This window comes from Trachypithecus francoisi, unplaced genomic scaffold (assembly GCF_009764315.1).
Source record: "Trachypithecus francoisi isolate TF-2019V2 unplaced genomic scaffold, Tfra_2.0 Lachesis_group13, whole genome shotgun sequence".
In the NCBI taxonomy this organism is placed as follows: Eukaryota; Metazoa; Chordata; class Mammalia; order Primates; family Cercopithecidae; genus Trachypithecus; species Trachypithecus francoisi.
Genome location: NW_022681458.1, coordinates 98,706,882 through 98,732,086, shown reverse-complemented (window position 1 = coordinate 98,732,086; position 25,205 = coordinate 98,706,882). Strand labels below are relative to the sequence as shown.

General features: G+C 42.2%; 1 protein-coding gene and 1 long non-coding RNA gene across 12 annotated transcripts in view; one reads left to right on the top strand and one right to left on the bottom strand.

Moving 5' to 3' along the window:
* ZEB2 (zinc finger E-box binding homeobox 2) overlaps positions 1-24,009 on the bottom strand; it is a 136,357-nt gene extending 112,348 nt beyond the window's left edge. For 3 of the 11 annotated variants that reach the window (XM_033231586.1, XM_033231587.1, XM_033231596.1), the window contains exons 1-2: positions 21,367-21,420; positions 20,986-21,127 (exon numbers count right to left, since the gene is read on the bottom strand). In XM_033231586.1, the coding sequence (XP_033087477.1) occupies positions 20,986-21,127; positions 21,367-21,384 (160 nt within the window). In that variant the 5' untranslated portion in view covers positions 21,385-21,420. Of the gene's footprint in view, positions 1-20,985; positions 21,128-21,319; positions 21,597-21,993; positions 22,147-23,634 lie in introns of those variants that run through there. The other 8 variants (XM_033231589.1, XM_033231594.1, XM_033231593.1 and 5 more) reach the window with 7 other exon arrangements.
* LOC117095044 lies at positions 23,077-24,600 on the top strand. The gene is made up of 2 exons (XR_004441787.1): positions 23,077-23,806; positions 23,911-24,600. It is a non-coding gene; the product is annotated as an uncharacterized LOC117095044 (long non-coding RNA).
* Positions 24,601-25,205: the final 605 nt, after the last annotated feature.

Genomic DNA, 25,205 nt, shown 5'->3' with positions numbered 1-25,205 from the left:
GTGGAGAATTTAGAAGTTTGAGAATTGGTGAGTTTTAGGCAATGGAAGAGTTAAATCAGAAAAGGGGGAAAACAGTCGTCGCAAAAGGATTATTTTCATCTGCTTCCTCATAAAGGCCGAAGAAGGCCTTAATGTCATGAATTAAATCAGCAAGACCAGTGTTCCAGGGTTTACCAAATTCCACTGTTTTGAACGGTTGTATGTTAACCATCTCTTTCCAAACTCCCAAAGATGTAGCACATTCTAGGATTAGTTTCTTGAGGATCAACAACCATTTTTTATTTTCTTTTTCAAACTGACATAGTGGTGAAAGAAAAAATAAATTTTGAGGATGAAACATTCTTACACCCCACTTAGTCTCACTATTCACTCAGGGAAACAGAATCAAACCGCCTCACTCCTTTTCAAATGCTGGATTTTCTTTTCCAAATGTCCTTCTAGTCAATGATCATTATTGCCTGTGTTGCTTGTAATTCTAGAAATTCCATGATTACAGTAACATTTAACCGTAGACTTTCTTCCTGACTCCAGGCTCATGCCCTTTCTAAACCTTAATTTCCTCATCAGTAAAAATAATATTAAAACAATATACCCATTTCACAGCATTATTGTCAGGGTGACATCCGATGACATAGGCAAAATTCTTAGCACAGGTCCTAGCACATTGATAAGTACTCAACAAACGTTAGATGATAATATCTTTCGTACAGTTGCCAGAGACATGCCACTGAAACACAAATATGATTATGTCACTCTTCTTTAAAACATGGTTTGCAAGCTCACCATCACCTATTTACTGGATGCAAGCCAAAAATATGGGATAGGAGATTCTTCTGCTCCCTGACCACCTTTGCAGACTCAAATCAAGCTCATCCTCTTTGCTCATGCCCTGTGTTTCAGACATCTCAGTTGGCTGACAATGCCTGCGCTGTTCACCCTTTCTCCTGGCTTGTACATGCCATCCTCTCAGCCCAGTGTCCGTGCCCTCACTCGCTGGTGAAATCCATGTCGTATGACAACAGTCACCTCAAAAGTCACTTCTGCTATGAAGTCTCCCCTCACCACCTGCTCCCAGATCTAGTTGTTCTATCCTCTGTACTCTCTCTGTATTGGGTACAAAGTTCTTTGTGGCACTTACCACATTTTCATCAGATCTGAAACGCACCCCTGTTTCCCAGTAGACAGCAAGCTCCTCAGGGGCCCAGGCTCTAGCATCCATTTTTTTGATCCACAGCCTCAGCTAGAGCCTGCACATAGTAGGTATGCAATTAATGCAAAATGAACAAATACTGTAATTTTCTGCTGACATACCACAGGAAGACCTAGAAAGGACCTGATGACATACTTTTCAATTGTTGTGCGATGAGAAAATTTCCTTTTTTTACAATGCAAAGCTCTGATCACCCTCAGGAATAAAGGTGAAAGAAGCCCTGAGTAGAAAAAGAATATGTACATTTTTCTCTCATGAATCTGACATCAGCTTCAAAGAGGTGATGCTTATAATAATAGCAGAATGAATTGAGTTAAGCTCACATGGCAAACTTTGAAACAAAAAAGGACTTTAAAAATGCCAGTCTTGTGCTGGGCTAGGCATGTAGTCCAGGCCTTTTCTGACAATCCTGATGACTCTGTAAGAGTACAGAGATGATACGTGGCGGAGGGAGCTTGTATAAAAAGACACTGTCACACTGTCATTGTCAACATACATATATGCCATTCTCAACATATATATTATGTATATAAAAAGTATATAATATATAATAAAAATATAGTGCAAATACATTATATATTTATATATTTTATCTATATATAATATAATATTAATGTATTATATATAATATTATATTATATATATATATATATAAAACATTGGTGGCATCTCCCAAGTAACTCCACATTGCCCTGCTAAGCTCATAGGGCACTATGAACCAAATGTAAAGAGGTAAGATTTCTACTGCAAATACTTCAAGGGGTAGGAAGGTCCTGGCACTCTATTGACATCTGTGATTCTCTAACCTTTGTGACCCCTTGTAAACTCAGAACCAGTGCAGCCTGGAGCACGTCATAATACCTCCTCCATCCCACTACTCTGCTGAAATTTGAGTCAAGCCCCATGTGGTTGCAGATCTTATGTTCACAGGTCCTGAAGGAAATCCAGGAAGCCATTCTTTGATGAAGTCTGCACCCACCCTCGCTGAAGGTATATGAAATCGTCATCATCACAGTTAGTGAGAGGCAAGAGCCGGTGAAAGGAAAGGGATCATGGAGATGACTGGTGACCTTTCAGTTTCCCCCATTTAGAGGTCTCATTTTATTTCTACTTGTAATATTAAATGAGAAACAGATTTAAATATGAAACAAATGACGGCATGCCACTTGGAACAACCAGCTGAGCTGTCACCTCTAAATTGCACTTTTCATTTGTGTCCTAAAAATGATCAGGAAGGGTCATAAGGGAAGGCCCGAAACTAGGCCTGAAATCAGAGGATAGAAAGATACTCCCAGAGATCTCTTGAGCCCAGGAATCTCAGGCTGCTGTGAGCTAGGATGGTGCCACTGCACTCTAGTCTGAACCACAGAGTGAGACCCTGTCTCTAAAAATAAAAATGAATGAATGAATGAATGAAGACACCCCCAGAGATACAGTATTCCTTATTTTTCACCTCTCTCCCCAAAATGTCAGTATTACCCAAAAACATAACTTCAGAGTGAAATGAAATTATTGATTACTGCCTGAAACAGCAAAACACACGTAGAATATTTTACATGAGAGAATTTGATTATCAGATTGATCTGCCACAATTAAATAAGCATATTCTTAGGATGAGCTTTATATGGAGAGATCATTTTGCAGAATGCCAAACACAGAAGAGGATGCTCGAAAAGCCCCCCAAAGTCTCTTAACTCCAATGGTATCAAGCCAGATACTCAAACCCCATATTCTCAACTCATTATTAAAATACCTTAAATTCGTATTGTTCAGAGGGTCAGAATAAGCACATGAAAGTTATATTTCTTCCATTAAAAGATTTTAAAAGCCCAGTGGTTTAATAGTAAAAATACAGTGTAAATAGAAATAATTTTTAACTCGTATCTAATCTATAAAATCCGCTCATGCCAATAGAACGCTTGAAATATATTAAGTTGATAGTGTAATGTTTTGTAGAAAGTTGCATCTTTGTTGAAAGAAAAGATGACATTGAAAAACAGTTAATTTCTGGAAACATTTTTTCTAGTGATAACTTTATTAACTGGTTTTAGATGTTTCTAGGTGGAATAACAAAGTTACAGTTCAAGATTCTGAGAAAAATATCAGCCTTATAAATTTTCTGTTTCTTCCTTAAACTTTAAAAATTTAATCTCATGTATTTATTGGATTGGTTAATAGTCATTCTGTTTGTACTACCTATACCATGGAAAGATTTCCTTCCATGTCTCTATTTTATTGATGGGAGCATTTCACAGCCAAACAAATCTCCATTAGTCAGAAGTTCAGGTGTACAATTTTGACCCCTGTAACAATTTTGGGCTTGCAATTTGTGTTGTTATATTTCTTAATCTAGGTCTAAAATATGTGCAGCATTGCTTTTAGAAAGTAAAAAACTGATGGATTGTGCCATCTATGGCAGCATTTGTTCAGCATTTGGTACAAATGGGAGAAAAAAGATACAGAATGCATGGATTGATTTTCAAATTACCTCAATATTTTGAAAACATTTTCACCTGCATGCTGAGAATGCTAAGAATGGCAAGGAAGGCAATTGTGCATTTGCACAGCCTCCACTGCATTCATTTATAAATTACCTCATCACTGACTGAAATTAACACTGATTCTTACAGGCAATTTCTCAATTTCCAATGCTAATTACATTTTTTTTACTTTTAAATTCTGTACCACCTGTTTTGGGCAAGACATCTTAGGCAGCGCGACCGCATTTAATCACAATTTTAATTAACCGCCCTGTAGATGTGAAAAAGAAGCAATTATAATGTAGATGAATGATGATTTTTCTGCATTAAATTGTTTTGTTTCCCTGGTATGTTGATTGTAACACAGCACACAAATACAGTAACTGTACAATTTTTTTCTATTGTAATTTAGTAATTGTTTTTGGAAAACCAGTTTGGGAATGAGTGACTTCATCTGTTTACAAATTGATTGATACTGTTCACTCACTGATTGCTGCGGCGTATATTTTGGTATTGCACAGCCTAGCATAAAATATAATTAGAGATGCACAGGCTTTGCAGCACCATTTTGGAATCTGAAAATCAACTGTAACTGAAGTATGTTTTCCTTGAGCATACTAGTATCAGTTGGGGCTGATGAAATGATAATCAAAACAATGGGCTTTCCAATTCCACCACAGTAGAAACCCTTGGTTTCAATCTGATAGTCTAATATGGTAAGTTTATGAATTACTCTGTACTAGGCATGGGAGCTGGGGGCTGGCAAGTCTGAAGCTTGCACAACTCACTCAGATCTGTATCACAAGGAGCACACAAGTGAGGTAAAGAAACAATGATGAAAAATAAAGAGTTGCTGCTTTGGAAATGGAAGGATTGTTCCCGACACCCAGGCACAATGCACTGGTGTGCTGTAGCGCTAGGCCTATCTCATCTCTACACTATGATACAATAAGATCACATTCATGCTCCTGGCTTGCAGATACAGATCATTAAAGCTGTACCTCATTGCAGATAAATTCAAAGATCTTCTTTATACGAAGCAGAGCCTGTTCCTCACTCAGCTAGAAACTGGATGGGGGGGGTAGTGGGGGAAAAGAGCCATCAGTACCTGTTTATGAAATCTTATGCTAACTGATAGCTGGAAGATCTACACTTACTATTCTCACATGAATTAGAGCCCTTCAGGAATACCCTAGCCTAACATCACATCCACTCCCAATCTCAGGAACTTTCTCCATTAACACACTGCTCTGGTATCGTAGGGCTTGTGTCTCCCTCCAATCATCCAATGAGTCGTTCTGAAATGTGCTCACTTGGATGAGTCCTGGGCTAGGCCATTTCTGCCAGCCTGGAAAAAAGGGGAAAAGGCCACGTAAGCAATTGTGGATGTTCAAAGGAAACTATTTACGAGACCTCTTCATCTCCTGCTTTGCTTCTTTTCACACTCTATTCCTTAGAAGATCCTAAAGTAGAACAGTTCATTAAAAGGTGAGAAGTCATGTTGGTCCTAGCCAATGACTTGTTACAAAACATAACTAGAATTATGGTTTCATTTAGAGCAATTTAAAGATAGAATGTTATGAGCTGATAGGACAAAGCAATTAATACCAAGATGGGGGTTGGGGTTTGGGGCAGGAGGACTATTTGGATGGACTGCTGTTTGTCTCTTCCATAAACAGTTGCTAACAAAGTATTAATAGGAAACCCCAAACTGATGCCAAAATTCACTTCATATATTAAGAAAGAATCTGCCCCATTAATATATTAAAAGCTCTCTTCTTTTCCAGGTTGGAGATTACATGTCTAAATCTTGTTCACACCTATGGGATTGAACAAAATTTTCTCATGAAACTAAGAGAACAGGCCACAGAGTCTTGCAATCTATGCTGTTAGCAAGTGTCTTTCTCATGCCTGATGTTATACAAAACTAGCAATAAAGGCTTATTCTTTCCTAGCCACCCCTACCTGTATCACTCTTTCTGGCGGTGGGAATTATTTGGGATAAGTGAACATGGAGAAAAACTACCACTGAAAAGAAATGGTCAATTCATCTCAGTCACTGCTAAGAAAGCACACTTAGGGCAGGTAGAAATGTGGATGTGTTTTACCCTGGAGATTCCATTTCAGATTCTTAGTGCAGTCTCACCGGTTATTAGCAGCAGCAATACTTTTAGGCTGCTGAGTATTTTTCTCTCCTTTGCCACCTTCCTCACCTAACTCGTAACAGCTCTCAAGAAAGATGCTGTTTTATGAATGGAGGTAAAAATAACCTTGAATATCTCAAATTATAGCCTCTTTACATAATGAAAAGGGAGTATTCTGGCAGCAGATTTTTTTTTTTTTTTTTTTTTCATAAAGTTGTCCCAGCAATAATGCTTGTTTGGAAGTTTCTAAAAGTGGTAACATCTGTGCTCCTGCTGGCAGATGCCATCCCACCAACCCTTCTACGGGCGGTTTGTCTTTGAGAGAAAATAAAGTACCTGATCCCAGGCCTTAGTCAGTCTTAGCTCCCTGTATCTTCTCACTCTGACCCACTGAGCGTTCCTTCAAGCAGAGAGCTGCCTCCCATGGCTACCTCCTCAATATAAACTTGCTAACTAATCTCTTAGCAAACACTCGAAGCAAACCTGAAGAGTGGAAAGAGAGGCGGAGGGGGAACAAAAACCCAGCACAGATAAAGCTCAAGACACATTCAACAGGACGCTGGAATCTTTAGTACCAAACTTAAGATTTCTTTGGATGGGCGAGCTGTTGCCTCTGGAACAGGGATTTTCATAACAATTATTTTATTTTCAAGTCTCAATCTTAATTCTTCTGCTCTCTCTTAAATAGGGCTCACTTTAACATAAACTCCCTGGATTTTTTTTTTCTGTCAGTGGTGATATGCCTACCCTTACAGGTATTTATAAATGCTTTCTTTTATTACTGATTATCTCTTTAATAATTTGTCATTTTAAAAAGTCTACTCTGACTGCACTATGTACACACAAGGTAACTCTTCCTTAGGAATTTATGTGACAATCCAGTGTTGGAAATAAATAATGACTTTCAACCAATGATCAAAGAAAAATAAATCTTTTATACTAATAAGACTTTTAAAGACTGGAATCCCATTTTTAAATGGATAACAGCTAAGAGGCTACTGGCAATCTATTTATTTCCAAAGCTGTGTTTTAATGTTGGCTACACAGAAACTGGATAAGCAAATGGACCCTAGGGTCCTCAAAGTTAAAGATTTTAAAATAAAGTTGGTATGTAGTATTTGAAAACATATTGTTCAGAATTTAAGTTTTAATATCTAGGAATAAACAGAGCATTAAATCAAGCAAAACTGTGACAAGGCCAATATGCACATGGATGATGCCAGCAAGGCATCTTCAGCCCTTTGTTCACAGCTTAACAAAACTGTGCCGTCACACCACTTTAGTTCAACAGTGCCTGTCGAATGGGCATCAGCAGATCAGCCAATGCCTGTCATACACAGAGTTAGAAGACGGTTTGAAAGCAAGGGCTTATTCGACCCCCAAGTCTAGTTGGAAAGTGAGGAGGATTTTAAATCATCTAGTAAAAACACCAGCCCCCTCCCACTCCAAAGTTAGAAGAGACAGGAAAGGATGACAATTTTTTTTTTTAAGACATCAAGGAGAAAAAATGTTCTCTAGGCAAAGGAAACACTTTTCATATTTGTTTTCTTTGTAAAAGCAATTATAAAAGTTTTGCAATCATAGAATTTTTCTTAAAGTGATCTTGTTGAGAGTAAAAGTTGAGTATCTTAGAAATTTTAAGGTTTTGCCATGTTTCTTGACCTTTTAAACAACTTAATACATGTTCTCATGTTGCCAGGATAGTAGGGCATTATTTGACAGAGAACTTGCAAACCCATGTTATTCAAAGGAGTAGCTCTTCAAATATAATTTTTGTTACTTGTACTGGATTTTTGTTAGCCAAAATGCATTAGCTTTTGAATGGACAGTCCCCTGAGCTCTAGTCTCTGTGAAAATTTAATCTGCTCAGAAGAGAACCCCCAAGAAAACAAACCTGGTAAAGAGAGGGATTGTTCACTTTCCTACAAGTTAACAATTAGGGGAGAAAAAAAAAAATCAAACCACCTTAATTTCCTCCTATAACACTGATCATGAGATTTGGCTTTCAAGCTTTAATAAGTGCTGGGGAGGTGCCTCAGAACTTTCCTTCCGTTTAATTAAGTGTGCCCACTCCTCTTTAGGCATCCAATCAGATTAAGTGAGAACACACCCTCAGAGCAAGGCTGGTGAGCCCTAGTGGTAAGAATTATCTGAAGGTATTCTGAATCTCAACCTTACAAGCTCCTTCAGGATAAGGTGCTGCTGAGATCAGTACAGGAGGAGCTGGATTTCCCGCACACTAAAGTTGAAAAGCTCTCGCTCTCAACCTCCCCCCACCCCTCTGTCTTTCACTCTGCTGCTGTCAGTTTGCTGCCTGTACTTTGGCTGTCTCTTTTCCAGTCTCTACCCTGTGAGTTTCTGGCCTGCCAATTTCAACTTGAAGCTTGACTGGGCTGATTTGATGCAAATACCTCCAGGGAAAACCCTGAAACTGATGAACAGTTATGTCAAGTCGATTTTGCACCATCGGGAAAAGGTAACCTCTGCGAGAAAAAAAACAACAAGGTTAAAGAGACAAGGGCTTTTCACGTGTAATACCTCTGCTGCACATCTCGTTCACTGTTTACCATCCCTCAGAAATTGTAACTGTCAGAATTAGTCCTAATTGCAGATGCGAAAGCTGCCATTATAATAAAAACAGAGGCAGTGCAGGCATTAAATGTAGCAGCCTAATTTGTGAGACTACAGAAAAGGTAGAGTAAATGAATATTTCATTACTTTAATTACCAGGGACTACTCTTTTCTTGCTGTCTTATGATAAGTGTTGCTGTAACTAGCAACAGCAAACATCCACTAAAACATAAAGTGCAATAATCGTCCTGCTGTCAGGATCACCACTTTAAAATACGAGCAGGGAAAAAATATAATGGTTTATCTATTTCTTAAGAGATTGCAGAAGTGGAAGATGGAAATTCATTTAATGTAGGGGGAAGAAAACGCACACACAAAGGCACCAGTAAACAGGTTTTAGTCAGAGAATAATGGCTCCGAGAGAGAAGAAGAAGAAAAAAAAAACCCACAAAAATCCAGTTGACTATACATTTGAAATGTTAGCCCTAAAAGAATGCTAGAAAGTGAAAAGTAGGAGGGAAGAGTGTTTGGATTTTTTAAGACAAAATTTTGTCTGTGTTGCACAATGTAATAGCTTGAACATTAGAAAATAAAACTCAAGCGACTGGGGGAAAGACAAGGAAAGCAAGTGGTTTTCAAGTGATTAAGCAAAGGTGGAAAAAGTTCAAGTTGGCAAAAGTTTAGAAGCTCAGTCCAGTTCCATTTAAAAAGACTAGATAAAGCCTGCCAGAAAAAGGACTTTGCCTGCAGTTTCAGAGTACTGATTCATAAGATTTGGGGAGTATCAACAATTACTCACCACCGACACCTTAAAAAACCCTGGGTACCTCTACATAAATGTGAATTTCAGGTAAAGGGGCAAAGTGGGATGGGAGGTGGCTGGATTGTGGGAGGTGGGAGGTGGGCTGGGAGTTGGGGGTGTGGTTGAGGAGGTTGCTGAGACTGGTTGAAGCCAGCCTGTCTCTACATTTATCACTCTGTCCCACAGGAGGTGTTTGTTCAACATAGCAGTTTGACAGCACAAAAACACTGTGGCCAGAAGCCCTATCAAAGAACCTACTGACACGTATCATTTGTGGTCTTGGTTTCACAGGGCAAGGCTACCTCACACTTATCTGCACAAGTATAAAACTCCATACATTTCTAAGTGTTCAGTATAGTTTTAAATCTCCCGCACCCTTTTTCTTCTATATGTTATAAACACTACTTTAAAATACCATCTTTATTCAGGACTCCAGAATACTGTTTTAAAAACCATAATAATTTGCAATCAGTTTAGGATAATCTGTGTTATGATTGGTTATACTGAAGGAAAATGCGAGAAAACAGTACAAAAGCACAAAGCTAGTAATTTATCCCAAATAATACACTTAAAGCTTAGATTAATAGGTGTAAATTTTGTAAGAGTCATGTGGCATAGGGAACACATTTCCCCCTACAATAAATCCTACTAGACAAGAATCTACATTAATTCTTCGCCTCTACTATTTTTGTTTAAGTGTATTTCATTCACAAGCTAGATGACTGTAGTGAAAGTTAAAGAGGAAAATTCTCAGAGTTTGGATCCTAGGGTGCATTTGTGTTTGTGTGCATGTGGGAATGTGTGCACACGGGCTGTATTTAGTTTTCAAATTCCCATCAGCAGAGCAAAGGTGATGGGAAATCTTTAGAGGACAACCATTTTGCTCAGAGATACCTCCCTCTTAATGGGTCTATTTATTATGAAAACACAGCTTACTGAGTTCCTTATATATAAACCTCACCTCTTAAAACTGAGAATTCTCATGATGTGAAACACTTCCATTGATATTCATGGTGTCTAAAATAGAAACATAGGTACTTCCAAGAATAGGCATTTGCAATTTCCTTGATTACAGTTACTTGGATATACAAGACAATAAATACTTTCTTAAACTAAGCAACAGTGAAACATATATATTACCTTTATAGATCACTTGGACACTGAATTCCTTGAAATTTACTCATCCATTTGAGAGAAAGAAAAAAAGCCTCAGATTTTATATAGCACAATATTTTAATCTGTTCATCTATTACTGATTATTTCTTATTTGGGAGGAGGCAGTGGCTATCACCTTGTCAGGAGTACCTTTCCTAGAGTTATAAAATAATAAGAAACAGTATATAAGGAACAAAAATCACTATGTTGTCATCTGGGCAACATAACTATTAAAGAGGAATCCATTACAGATTTTTTTTATGTAGAATACATTTTAGGAAATCATTAATGACAATTACCTATTCCCAAAAGAATGTGGTCATTTATCTCTCTCACCTGAGATTATTTTTCAATGTTCCCACCTTACTTTATCCTGATAGATTTAAAAATATACCTTCATATATTTGTGATATATAAAGGTGGCCAACTGACCAGTTACCAGTTCTGTGTTTATTGTTTGATTAAAAGAATATCTTCTTTTACACAGGATTTAAAATTTTAACTTCAAAAGATTCAACTGCAGAATTAGACCTCTTCTAGTTTATAGTAAAGTGCTGTGTGGGTTTAAGATGAAATCACACACAGCAACCAAGAAAAATTCAGAACAACTTAAAAATAGATTAGATACAATAGAATATGACATTTAATCCCATAGATTATAGGAAAAGTTATTTGGAGTCTTAATTTTATAGCAGCGTTCAAAAGAAAGAAAGAATGAAAGGTAACCTGAATATGCACACTAACAGTTCCATATTGTCTTCTAGTTCTAACCACTACTTCAAATTTGAATCCCTGGGCCCATCTCAGTAATAAAACTAAATTTGTAAATAATCATGAATCATTATGATGATTACATTCCTCAGTTGAAAAAATGAAAGCAAAGTAAAATCAGACGCTTCTTGAAACGTTTGTTCCCCTTACACTCTTAATGTGTCCGTGCTGCTTGCTCTTCCAAAGTCTGGTTTTCAGAAACCCATATTAATTTCTAACCAAGGCTGCAGCACCCACTGTAAACGTACATGGCTTTATCAGTTCTCATAGTTTCTTGGGTCACAAATGCACAATATCTGATGACACAGTGATCATCCTCCTTCTCCTTTCTCTTTTCAGATCCTCTAACTTTCCTGTCAGAAGCCTGAAAAAATATGCGCAGTTACTGTTGCTGAGGGGAGACAAAGTTTAACTTCTGGGTTGGCAATTGGAGAATAATTCATGAGCAGATTTCTAGCAAATGATATGATTTGCTAAATTTTGGTCTTTGATTTATATTTATGTACTCCTGCTACTGCTAAGGTTTTGCCAACCTCAATTAGATCATGAATGAGATCATTTTAATTCAGCCCCCAAACTGTGACCTGACCATGGTCTGAAAGTGTTCAAAAAGTAATTTTAAGCCTCCCTTTGATTTGAAAAGGAATACTGCATGCTTGGTCGTTCATACAAATAACATAAAACTTAATTATTGGATGATTTGGCAGAGGACCTTCTTGCCAAACAACAGTCAATGCCAGCTACTGTGATGCTGGCGCTGCCCAGGCCCCCGAGCCCACAGCCTCCTTGTATACGGGCGTTTGTTCATTGTGTCTCAGGGCAAGATGCTTTCAAATAGGATTCACAGATCTGGGAGGCAGGGTGCAACTCGAAGGGCATACCATATTTATAACTCCAGTTTAAAAATGCTGTCTCACCTAGAAGGGAAGTAGATCTGCGCTGTCAAATCACCAGGAGGCTGTGACAAAGGGAGCTTGCAGCCTGACACACGGTGTAACAACATAGCAAACACCTTTAATTCCGTCATGTCTCATACCCTTTACTTTCTCACACATTTGTGGCTGCTCGAATGTTGACACCTACACTCTTTTTCAAAACTAAATAAGGCAATCTTATTTAAGCCCAAATGCAACACCTGTAAAGTTATTCTTGTGCCCAGCAAAAAATAACCATTAACTCCTTCCTCATAAATGCCTCTCTGCTTGCTTTGGAAAGTCTCAAGTTGGTAACGGCCAGCCTGAGGCCCTGACTCTGAGGTTCACATGACCTCCCAGGTTTGGACAGATAGGCAGTACTTCCCCCTTGAAAAGATGCGAAGGCTGAGATCGTATCACTGTCCGAACTGGCCTCTCATAGCTTTTCAAGTTGAAGCCCCTTTCTTCATCACAAACTTCTGGTGTCTTTTATAGGAAGGAGAGAGGCCCCAGCTGCTTCATTCCCTCTAGCTACCGTAGTCTAATATTTTAAAAGCTAGAAATGAAAATAGCTTTTCTAAAGATATTTCCTGGAATTTTTAATGTGCTGTCTTGATTCCTTTTTTCTATCTTTTTTTTTTCCCTTGCCAATTATAAACCACCATTTGGAGGGCTTATGAGCAATGTAAGTCCACCTCATCTAATTAAACCACATTGTTTTAAAAGCTTGAACAGTTTTCATGCCTATAAGACTTGTCTGAATAATAAACTGCTAGAGCCAGAATTCTGAGTGTCTTTGGAGAGCCAGGATTTTATCTGCTGAGCGCAAGGGGTCAGGCACTCAAAGAGTTAAAGAGTGTTCCCGCATTGCTGGGTAGGTTAATATCACAGCTGCCTGGTAAAGCATTATCCCAGTACCTCACTTAACAAAAGCCTCCTTTTGCAAACAGACTCCCACTTTCCCCCCAAGTGTCCAAAGGTGTTTACTGAAGTAAATCTGCCTAAATCCTTCATTGCTTGGGTCATGGGGGTGGATAGGAGGGGTGGAAGGTGTAGGGATAATCTCTTTTTGTAAATTCTGTAAATCTTCTGGGAAAAAGAAAAAAAAAATCAGGAATCTGTGTCACATGTTCGCATACAACTTCTAATATATCCGTTAGTTTTGCTCTTATAAGTGAAATCTTCCACAAGAGCTACTGGAAAAGCCCCCGTTTCAAATCATTCACTCTACTGTTGGAAGAGATTGCACTTCCAAAGTTGTGTGTGTGTGTGTGTATGTGTGAGTGCACTGTATCCTTAATCTAATTGTTGGGAGAAAACTACTGGTATCTCAAAAGTGGTTTCAGAAAGGGGAAGAAAAAGACAAGACAGTGTAGGAGCAAGATAATGTCGCTGAAAAGTTGTCACGAGAGGTTTCTGCTCTTGCTGTGGTCTCATTCCAATACCATTAACTGCATGTTACTTTTGCATGTTGAAAATGGTGGCAAATAACACAGTAAAACCTGACAGGTCTGCCTGCGAGGGTTTAAACAGTTCCCAGGAAGGAGGCCTTTAGGCACAAACTTTCTCTCACAAGAGAACGTGAATACCACCAACCCCTCCCTACAAATCCTGAAGCATCCAGTTTGAGATACAAAAAGGCTGTCATCTCACAAATGTTAAACATACTAAAAAAATCTGAAAAAAAAGTATGGAGAAGGTGTGAAAAACGTGGCACTTTACAGCCCTCAAAGCTTTTTAAAATAGCACAACTTTTCCCCCTAAAATTCTTTTCAGAGAATTTTTTTTTTTCCTTTTTGGCTCATTTGAGAGTTTCTTCTTGGCTTTTTTCCCCTTTCATTTGAAAATATGAATTATCATAAAAAGTCAGGGGGAAAAATAGGAAAGTCTTTTCCAGTTTTCCTGAGGATTTATCAGTGTGTTCAGGCTGGGTGTGAGGACCCATCACTGAAACCAGACCAGGGGCCCAGTCTCCAGCTTGCCCTTTCCTCCTACCCCCAAGGCCCTCACCTCTCTGGTCCGCTGGTAAACAGTCAGACTTATTAAAGCCAAATCGTAGGCAGCACTTAAGGGCGGGAAGTCCACACACCTGACCCCAAATCTAACAGGCTTCTAGGGGAGAATTCAATCCTCTCCTGACACTTTTTACCTCAAGTGTTGAGCGGGTGGCCATGAATAGTACAGACATGCCATCTTGTAACACTAGATGCCTGTCAGGAGGGACAGGGCCTGGTGGAGCATCAGCTATATAAGGCTGGTAACTAGGGGAAGCCCAACAAACAGCCACAAACACCTAAGTTATTTTACTCAGCTACTACCCTGTGCCTGTCTCTCTCTCTCTCTCTCTTTCTCTCTCTCTCTCTCTCTCTCTCTCTCTCTCTCTTTCTTTTCATCTTGGCTTTCTGTGGCAGAATGCAAATGGAGCCTGCCGGCGGTGAAAGGGCTGAATTGTGATTAAGAAGAAGAAGAGCTCCTTTCTTTGTTCTCCCCTCAGGGGATGTTTACTGGGAGAGACACAGCGGATCAGATATGAAAGGCATTCAGGTCAGCATTGATGTGAGCGAAAGTGAAATCATACCTAAGGCATTCAAAAGACCGCCGTGTCAGGGGTTCAGCTAACGGTGCAGCTACTGTGTGTGTGTGTCTTCCCGGAGAGGCAAAAATCTTTTCACAGACTGGCAATTTTTTTTCCCCTCTCTAATTTACTACAAAATTATAAAAGTTTTTCCCCCGTTTGCCTCCCACCAGATGACACAAAAGTTGATATTTTCTCTCTTCATGGACCGCACGCGAAATCAGAACAACTTCTAATAACTGTGTTTCCTAAATGAACCAGCAAGGCACCATCTGAACCGTGGTTTTCTTTTAAACAGGTGTATTCATGTGGGCTACGTATATGCATAATATGTAGGGGGGAACAGAAAGAAGAGAAAAGCCAAAAGATACATGCATGGATGGCTTTTCTTCTTACCTCCCTCAGAGGAAATACAAGACAAAACACACACATGCACATACACAGCATAAAAACACTACAGAACACCTTAAAACGAAATCCTTTATTTACTTTGTAACTACTAGTTACACTTTTCCTGAGAGCTTTCGCTCTGACACAACTGTCACCCAAGATAAAAGTATTTGGCACATAGCTATTAAGGCAAAGGCTTCCATGGAGCCTACTGATTATTATCGTTTTCCTTTTAAAAACTGCTTGATGAAGAAATACTTGGATCTTACTTTTTAAAAGTTTACCCTCCCCACAGCCCAAATAGTCATTCAATAGATTTTCCAAGTGGTAAGTTAATGCTGTTGGCATAAACAGAGCTATGTAAATACATACAAAATTCACAAATCACAGCAAACATACAAATAATGAAGAGGTGCCTGGATGTTTCAAGGCTTAAAAACGAAAAGGAAAATTACATTTCATCTTCTGATTGCTAAAGACAGAAAAGAAATAAAGAAGGGGAATAGGGTTATATTTATTGGTTTAAATTATCCTTCCCTCTGCTCTGAATTGTTTTTTTCAACCTTCACATCTTGGCTAAAAAGCATATTTGGGCTTATGTTAACATCTGCTTTTGTGGTGACATTTAATTCTGTATATTTTCAACTAGTGTTTCTGCATCACAGATTTTCCTCCTTTATCTCTTTGCTCTGAAAAGACAACCAAAGAGCAATCAAAAAGGTGTCTGACTTGGCCATTCAGACAATTGCCCCCTTGTGGGAATGCGGGAATGAATGGTACAGTGGACACCCCAGCACCATTGACGTTATAAACATGTAAATGAAACACATTAGGGCAGACAATCAATTGTCTGTGAGCATTGCAAACCTGCACTCCCTCTCTCTGTGACAGGCACAAAATAGTGTCTACCTTGGGAAGCCACGGTGCTGAGAGGAAAAGGACAAAGAATTTCCTTTCACACAGAAGAAAATGCACCTTAAAAGCCTTGGAAGAATGCAGATGACAAAAACTGTTGCAAGGAAAAGAATCTCCCACATCTTAGAATAAACGCGGCACTGCTAGAGAGGTTAGCAAAGCCCTCCTTTCCTACCTTCGGGATAGACACACATTTTTCCCAGGAAATATTCTCAATATGGCATCAAGGTCTTTAATAACCTCTTGGAATTTTCTTTAAGCAAATTAAGAAAGAAGGGAAACACTGAAACCTATGACATGGCAGTTGAGCAGGGAACTTTAATCTTGGTTTTACTCTATTTGAGAACAAATGGTTGAAGATGTGAATTTATTTGTATTTGGCAACACAGAAACAATGTAAAGTTTAAAATTCTCAGCCCACCCTTACTCCTGGTGGACTGTCACTCTATGGACACCACCAGCCTACTGGCTCTGCTACGAAGGAAAGCATGTTTCTACCCCAATTGTCTTAGTTTTTTCAGACCAAAATAAAACAAATAGATCAGCCTAGATACATAGTCCCCAGCCTTGTGTGTGTGCAGCATGACAAAACTTGCAGAAGATCTCCACAGAGAAAAAAGGATGGAGATGGATATCTTTGGAGCACCCTCAGAACTGGTACCTGCCACATAAGCTGCCTGAGTGCTTTAAGAGTCAGCAATACAGGCTCCCTATAAGCTCATCAACTTTACGAAGAAAGCTACTTGCCAAAGATTTCCACACTCTGCAAAGATAACCAAGTCTGGACTGACTGTGATCCGAAGGAAACTTTCTTAACTGTGTGTGACTCTCGTTGCCCCATCCCAACTTCACCTCTCAAGAAGGAGAGCTGGGAGTCACCTCCTGGAGAAGGGGTTGACTGCATTTTCTTTCCTTTTCATTTAAGCATCTCTGAAACGGGAGCAACTTCTCCGTCCCTCATTGCCTCTAACCATCACTACTAGCACCTCCACTCCTTTAAGGAAGTGGTAAAGAGTGAGGGCTTATTTTAAACAGGGATAATCATTTCTGCTCTTCTGATTGTTTCTCCTTTAGGATCCAAAGCCCTGAGAACATTCAACTTGATCCCTGTTGTTTGCTACTGAAATTCAGAGACCAAAAGCATTTGTAAAAAGCTCCCCTTCTTCACACTGTCCCCAACCCTTTAGTGGAAACTCCGGAGAAAAATCAAATTTAACGTTTCTTTCCTTCTTCTATTTCCTTTTTCTCTCCTCCTAATTCAGTTTTCCTTTAAAAGATAACTTTATTCCTTTCTCTGAAACAAGCAGTTTCCGGATTTGATTTTTGCTACAACGCGCATGTGTCTGTGAGATTTTTCAGAGACTGATGCTGGAAGGCGGCGGGATGGGGAGGCAGACCCCTCTTCCCGGGCTCCGTGGGAGGCAGCAGGGAAGCAGGAGCATCCCAGGACCCGCTGCCCAAATCAGGGGCAAAAGCAACAAACTTTGCAAGTTACAAACGGGCCGCACCGGTGGCAAGCAGCAGCAGGGCATCTCCCGCTCCGAGTGCTCATTTCTGACTCCAAGGCTGTGTGGAGATAGTGGGGTATAATCAGGGGAAAGAAAAAGGGGGGCTGGGTTTTCCCCCTCCTCTCCAGATTCAGTGAAAGTGTTACAAAGTGAGTCAGGCGACTGAGGATCATCTGACTGAACTTTCTTGAAACCAACACACATTCTTGTCTGCGGGCAACTCGCTTTTTGCCTCCTTCCCCCTCACCCCACTCCCTCTTTCCTCCTGCACATCTTATTTTCTGGGAAGAGATTTCATCCTTTCCATGTGGGGGAAAGGAGACTGACTGCCCGCTATGGGTTAACTTGGCCCTGGCACTGCCTCTGCCAGGCATCTTGCTAGCCTGAGAATCTGGAAGGTTGTATTTTAGATACTTGTTTCTCTCTTTGTACATTTATTTTTCTTCAACTGCCTCCTTCTCCTTTGCTTTTTATTAAATGTACACAGCATTGTCTTCTAACCCATGTTCTTGAGCAGCCTTTCAAATACACACACTGCTTTACACGTTTTATCTCCTTGTCGCCTTAGTCTATATATACACTGTTGACTTCATTAAAATTATATAAAGTGCCATTCTAGGTTCCTGGATGACCATCTTTTTTTCCTTTCCAGCTTCTACTTCTACGATTATTATTGCCATTATTTCTGTCCAGGAATTTCTATATGATTTTGATAAGCATCATCATATTTAGTGTTATCAGCAAAGACACAAGCTCTAAAGTGACATCTTTTCCATGAATCCAGGAAAGAAGAAAAATCCACTCAGTTCAGATAAATCCTAGCAATTCCCAAAGGGAAAGGCATTGGATACATGTTTGATGAGAAAGAAAATGAAAAAGGGGTGGGGTGGTAGCACTCTTCTACCTGCTTCTCAAAACCAGAACATTGCTCAGTCAGATTAAACCCAGTGAAAAACACTGACAAGTAACCAATATACAGCATGTTTTCCCATAGCTTATTTGGAAAAAGAGACAGGTAACAGTCAAAGTTAGAGAAGCTGTAAGCAATAGACAGGCTTGATGTTAAGTGTGCAGGATCTGGGCTAAATGCCTTAAAATGTGCAATTCAACTTTCCACTTCGGAATGTGGAGGCTTCTCCCAAGTTAGTGGCTGGGTGGAGGGGAAATACTTGCAGTGTCCATGACTGCGGACATCTCTGGCACTCCATTCCACCTGCGAAGCCCCCAACGGGCCCCCCTTTCTGCCAGGTCCCTCAGGGGTTCCCAGGAAGCCAGGATCCCTCTATTTCCTTAGACCTGGGCTCTGGCCTGACCTCACTGCTAGGGCCAGGCTGGTCAACAGTGGCAAAATCCCGAAGGAGGAAGGCAAGAAGAAATGCACACTTTAAATAGTCTTCCCTGCAAAAGAACACTTCTGGGAGCCTTGTTTTAAATCTCATTCTCTTTTTTCTCAAAAAAATGACTGTTTAAGAGAAGGGGAAAAAAAGCCTCCTTGACACAAAGCTTTTGTTATCCAGTTGATCAGCAACGTGCTTTAGATACTTGTAAGAGGGGGAAAAAAGCCCCACAACAGACATTGATTTTAGAAAATCAATAACCAACATTTAATAAAAGGAACAGAGGAAACACAAGAGAGAAGAGGGGGACATTAGGTGTAATTTTAGTGTCTACTAAATTACTCAGAGATGGGGAAGGGGAGGTCTCCTGTGTAAGGACCACCTTAAATAATGCCAGACACCAGAGTGAAAAAAAAATTAAATTAAGAGAGAGAGAGAGGGAGAAAGAGAGAGGGAGAGACTTAAAAAGAAGCAGCCTGAACTGAATCTTGGGGAAGCAGCTCGGAATATATTATTGTACTTGTTTTTCTGTAATACTAAGCCAAGCAAATAGATCAAAGACAGCACAAAGGGGAAAGGCAGGATAACGTAACGAACAGTTTCTGACTAAAATTCCTCTATCACTCCCCCATATGGCTCGACACCTCCACCACAACAAGCAAAAGACACACACACGCACACACACGCGTACACACACAAAACCTAGACACACACGAGAGAGAGAGAGAGAGAGCGAGAGAGAGAGAGAGAGAGAGAGAGAGAGAAGCATCATTTGTCTCTAATCAAAATTCTCTCGTCTTTGTGTTTTGCTCCTTCCAGCACCTCACACTGCGCCCCCCAGCCGCCCCCTCCCCGCGCCGCGCAGCTCTGGGGCAGGCCGGGGGCGCGCACAATTGTCTTCTCTAGAGGAAAGTTGCTCCAAGTGGACTCGGGCGGTCCCCGAGAGGCGCGGGCTGGGGCCGCGGAGGCCGGGAGGCCGGGTGGGCGCTGCGTCCCCGCGCCTGCCTCGGGAGCGTCTACGCGGCCCGGCACCGGGTGATCGGGCGAGAGCGAGGGGAGCGAGAAGTTTCCTTTCCGAGTCTGGGCTGGCGCTCGTTCGCTTGTTTGTTTTCGGGGGTTGGTTTCTTTCTTTTTAAACTCAGTTATCCTTCGTCAGCTCCCCCACCCCCACCCCCGGCACCCTCGCTAGTCCCCAGCCCTCTCCCCTCCCCCAGGCGCCTTCCGTAGTCTTGCCAATCACTTTTCTCTTTTATTCCCACGATTTTGTTTGGGGTAATACCTAGGGGGTCTCTCTCTCACTCTCTTCCTCTCTCTCTGTTTCTCTCTCTCCCCCCTCGTCCCTTCTCTGGCTCTCTCCAAGGCAGACCTACCAAACTGTTCCCCCCCCTTAATATCCCACCTCTGATCGCGTGTGGCCCTCGAACCCCCATCTCCTTCCTCCTTCCTGACTCAGCCTGGATAACGGGCTCCTCCAGACCATGTAGAAACTGCCGGGAAAAGTCTCACTGCGCCCTGTGACTCCTTGAGTCCCCGGCCTGGGGGCCAGAGCCTGGTGGAGCGGAGTCATCCGTCCCCGAGCCATCACCGACCCCACCGGACCCCGCGCGGGGCCGGCCGACTCCCTCCCACCCCCAGGTCTGGGCGCGATGGGCCGGGCCCCGCTGCCCGCGGACCGTTACTTGGCGCACGGAGAGGCGGCCGGACGACTCCGGCAAGAAACTTTAAGCCTCGCTGAGGCGCAGCCCCGGTTACCCTCTCCTGCCTTCGCAGTCTCTCTGCCACCCCCGCCCCCGCCCCGGGATCCTGCGCGACCCAGCGCCCGGGCCCCCGCCCTGCCCTAGCCGGACGCTCCCGAAGCCCGGCTGGAGACCCGGCGGGCCGGGCGCTAGCGGAGCGGGAGGCGGAGGCGGAGGGAGGGCGGAGGCAGGGGCTTGAAGGGTCAGAAGGGTTGGGGGCGCGGGGCCCCGACCGGACCCCCCGCGCTCGGAACCCCCGGGCGCCTGACGCTCACTTTGCCCGGCACTTCCCCAACTCCCCCCGGTCCTGCCGCCGCGCGCGCCGGGCTCCGGCGCTGGCCGCGGAGGGAGGCTCGCCCTCGAGCCCTGGGCGCCGCCGCCGCCGCCGCCTCGGTTCCTTTTCCCTTTCCCCCTCCTTCTCCCTGGGTCTCGAGCCGCGGAGTGGCCCGGAAAAGTTTGGTTCGGGCCGCTTCTTACCGTTTTTCCTCCTGGGATTGGCTTGTTTGCGCCTCTTGCACCGGGGGCCATCCGCCATGATCGGCTGCTTCATTGATAAGAGCGGATCAGATGGCAGTTCGCATGGACTCGGCGCCCTGCTTCGGCAGCACGCAGGCTCGATCTAGCAACCAAACACAGCGACAATGTGGGCATCGCCCGCGCCCATTGAAACGCGCGCGGGCCGCCCAGGGGAGCCGGGCCAGGGCCCGGGCGAGCACCCATCCGCGCCCCCCAACGCCAAAGCGAAACTTCGGCGGCCCCCTCCCCGCCCCCCACCCCCAGCCTTGGCCCCGAGGCGCTTTGTGTTTGTTACTGTTTGGTGTGTTGCACCCGCGAGGGGATCAGAGAGACAAGAATTACATCTTCAAAATGAGTCATAACTCCTGACCGTATGAGGGAATGCACACGGCGGTACAGTAAGACCGCTTGACTCAGGGCTAGGCGGACCCTTTCCTCCGAAAAGTCCTCAGCCCCCGGCTCGGGAACTTGGGGTGAGGCGAGGTTTTCTTTTCACTCTCATCTTTTCTCACCCCCCCAACCCCCATTTCCCAGAGGAAACAAACAAACAACGCGAAACAGCCCCTGGATGAAGCACACTCGGGCAAATTGATAATAGTAATTATAGGAAGCCCACTCGCCCAGCGCCCCCTCCCCTCCCCTTTTGGAGTTTATCGAGGCACTGTCTCTTCCTCCCCCCACCCTCGCCCCCAAATTAAGATTTCCCGTTTTACGCCGCAATAAGAAATATAATTATAAGCCTCTTTGGACACTGTCCTTTACCCCACCCCGCCTCGCCACTTTGACAATATTTACAGTATTTCCCCCCACTTCACTCACACACATGCTCCCCCACACTGGTTCCCTGAAATAGTTCCAGTAGATTTTTTTTCCCCCCTTGAGAAAGGAAAGAGAAAGTCCAACCACTACGGCAATACTTTTAAGCTCTACTAAATGATCGTATCCTTTCTGGCTTCGAAACTTTTGTACCTAAAAATCGAGAGAGGCGCTGCATTTTTTCAGCTGAAACTGTCAAAACTTGGAGAAGGGGAACCTCGGAGGCAGGCAGGAGAGGAGGAGAATCCTGAAAACTCGGTGGAGGTTGGGAAGATGCTGTGCCTCGAGGATTAGTTTAAACAGGGGGCTATAAAAGATGTAACAGATGCAAACTGTAACACAAGGGCCATTAACCCTTTCTCTGCCGGGCACACTCAGTCCCCACGCCCCGCACCTATTGTCTCCTGTGCTAGAAGCTTTGCAGAAAACCTGGAAAGTGAGTATCAGTTTCCACACATTTGCTGAGAAGGGTGAAGGGAGGGGGCCAGAGAGAAGGGGAAGTGGATATTTTAGAAAGCACCTTAAATTTACGTAGGCATACATAGTAGGAGACTTTTAAGTTTGACACATTTTATCATTTCTTTCCTTGTCCTATTGATTTGAAATTGTTAGGGGAAATCCTGAAATAAAGAAATGGTCACACAAGTGTCTGGGATGAAACAGCTGGCCTGTCTATATTCATCCTGAGACACACGACTGCATATAAATACATGTTTAATAAAGTAAGTTGCTAGTTTTATGGGCATGTGTGTGTAAAAGAGACAGGGCTTTTGTGCTGTAAACTTTATCTTTGCCTGTTACTCCTAAGTCTGGAGTTAGTAATCTTGCCTTCATCATTACAGGGGGAGCATGTAAAATATATCAGTAGGTGGGAGATAAGCACATTCATGTTAGCCGGGCTCATCACTGTTCCTGGGAACTCCTGCTATCACTCTCTCGACTTTTCAGTGCCAAAGTATGGAATGGGATATATGTGTGTATGTGTCTTCTATTAAATCCATGACTATATTACTTTGCCATTTAAAATGCAATTTTAAAAGTTATCCTAATTTAAAACCCTGATATCCTGACAGCAGTTTTCTTCCCAGCTGTAGTGCCCCCCCCCTCCACTTTGGTAAACGACTCAAGTTCCATGAGGACTTTCACTTCTTTATTTATAATCACAGAAGTGAGGTGTTACTTCACACACATACACACACAAAGAATGAAATAAAGAAATGAAACTCGCTAAGCAGACAAAAACAGACAACTTTCTGCTTAGAAAACAGCCTTCTCAGTGGGAGAGGATGAACTGCCATGTCTAAGAGAAAGACTTGCCCCCGAATTTGTAGGTCTGAAACTGACCAAGTTTTGTAATTATTAACAGGTATTTGCCAAGTCCTAATTGCTAAATATAATGAATTGGAACTAGATGTGAAAATAGAGCAGGACCTCTCCCCTTGATGAGTTTTTATTCCAGCCATATAATTCTCAATAAAACTTTTCCTGGGCTGAGTAGCAAAGGGCACCTTAGGTTACCTGAATGGACAGGTACAGGGGAAATTATTTGGGGAAGGGAAAAAGGAGAGAAAAGCAAGGAGAGAAAGTGTAAGTGTAAGAGAAAGCGAAGAAGACATTCTTGAGAAAAGCTTGCCATAAAGAAGCTAAACCCACCTGAAATTCCTACCCACGGACACCCCTTCTCACTTCAGACTCACATCCCCACTCAAAATGAGAAAATTAGAAAAGGAGGATGGAGGACGAGCACACCAAAAAGGGATAAAAAGAGAGAAAAGGGGAGGAAAAAAAACCTACCTGCGAAGTCTTGTTTGTAGTTTTGGCCAGAAATGGTGAGAAGAAAAAGCATGAAGAAGCCGCGAAGTGTGGGGGAGAAAAAGGTGGAAGCGAAGAAACAGCTCCCGGAGCAAACTGTACAAAAACCTCGCCAAGAGTGTCGGGAGGCAGGACCGTTATTCCTGCGGAGCAGGTTAGAACTGATCTCTTTCGGCCACTCCAGGAAACACAAACCTGGGGACGGACTGACGTGTTACGCCTCTTCTAATGACATTTTTTTCTTTTTCTTTTCTGTAGGAGAGAGACGAGAGACCCTGAAACACGCGCCACCTATCTTTGTGGGGAGGGATAATTGAAGCGCCCTGAGCGTGAGCATCATGTGAAAACGTGATCGCCAAGTTTCTCTCTGGGAAAGGATCTGGGATAGATTATACCTTGAAGTCTCCGCAAACGCTTTAGTGGAAGAAATGAAATTCCACCTCCCTCCCTTCCTCCTCTCCCTCCCTTTCGCCTTCGCCTCCCTCCCCCCTCCCTCCCTTCTCCCCCCCACCCCCCCGCCCGTCAAGCCTTTGGCATCATTATCCTCATCACTAAATCCTACAGAGTACAGGGCGGAAAACGGTGCACACCATTCACAGAACTGGAGAACTCCAAGGGGCGAAAGTTAAAGGGAAAGATTCTGGGTCCTCAATCCAGATCGTCTCTTCTTATACAGATATCTCTAATGACCAGATTTGAGATGCACATCAAATTGTGTAGCTATCTCAGTACAGCTTCTGGAACAAAATTCACTGCCCTTTCCCTTATTATTATTTTTTTTCTTTTTAGGTACCAGAGCCAGAAAAAAAAAAAAAAAATGCTGCATGAGAGCTGCATCTTAGGGCATTTGTGTTAGGGTGTGTGCATGATGAATTTCTGGACTGGACCCCAATATTAAAAAGTAGTTTGGCATTTTAATAAAGGGTCTCTAAGTAAATTAACATAGAACACTCAGTTGGCCGATCTCTGAATCTCTCTACACCTCGGGGAGACCTCACTACAAAGTAAGGGAGAATGTGTAGGGAGGCAGGAGGAGAAAAGAGAAAGGCCATAGAGAAACTTAGCAGGGAAGGGAGAGCATGATATTAAACGGCATGGGGTCTAAGTTTTGGAGTATATATTTTTTGATATTACAATTAAAGTAAAATTAAAAAGAAAAGACTCCACCTTTGCTCTGAAGGGATTGGTTATGCAAATATGGAAGGGATTTCCTGGAGAATACAGCTTTCTACTGTATGGTTAATTAAATAATCACTCAAAAGCTTCCAACGTGACGCTTCTGTCGTAATCCAATCAGGTTACATAGGTCCTAAACAAGAAAGATATTTTCCACATCTGGAAGTCAGCAATTTAGCAAGTACTGCACATTATTAACCAATTCAGAGCCCACTTCCCAGGGGAATTTTTTTGAAGTTTAAGTGTTCTTAACCAATGCTCTGCTGTTTTGTTAATCAAAAAGCTGGTTTACACTGCACATAATTGGAACTAATATAGAAGTAAATAAAGACAGCCAAATTTGAGGATGCTGAGCACAGGCATTTATTGGAAAAGGA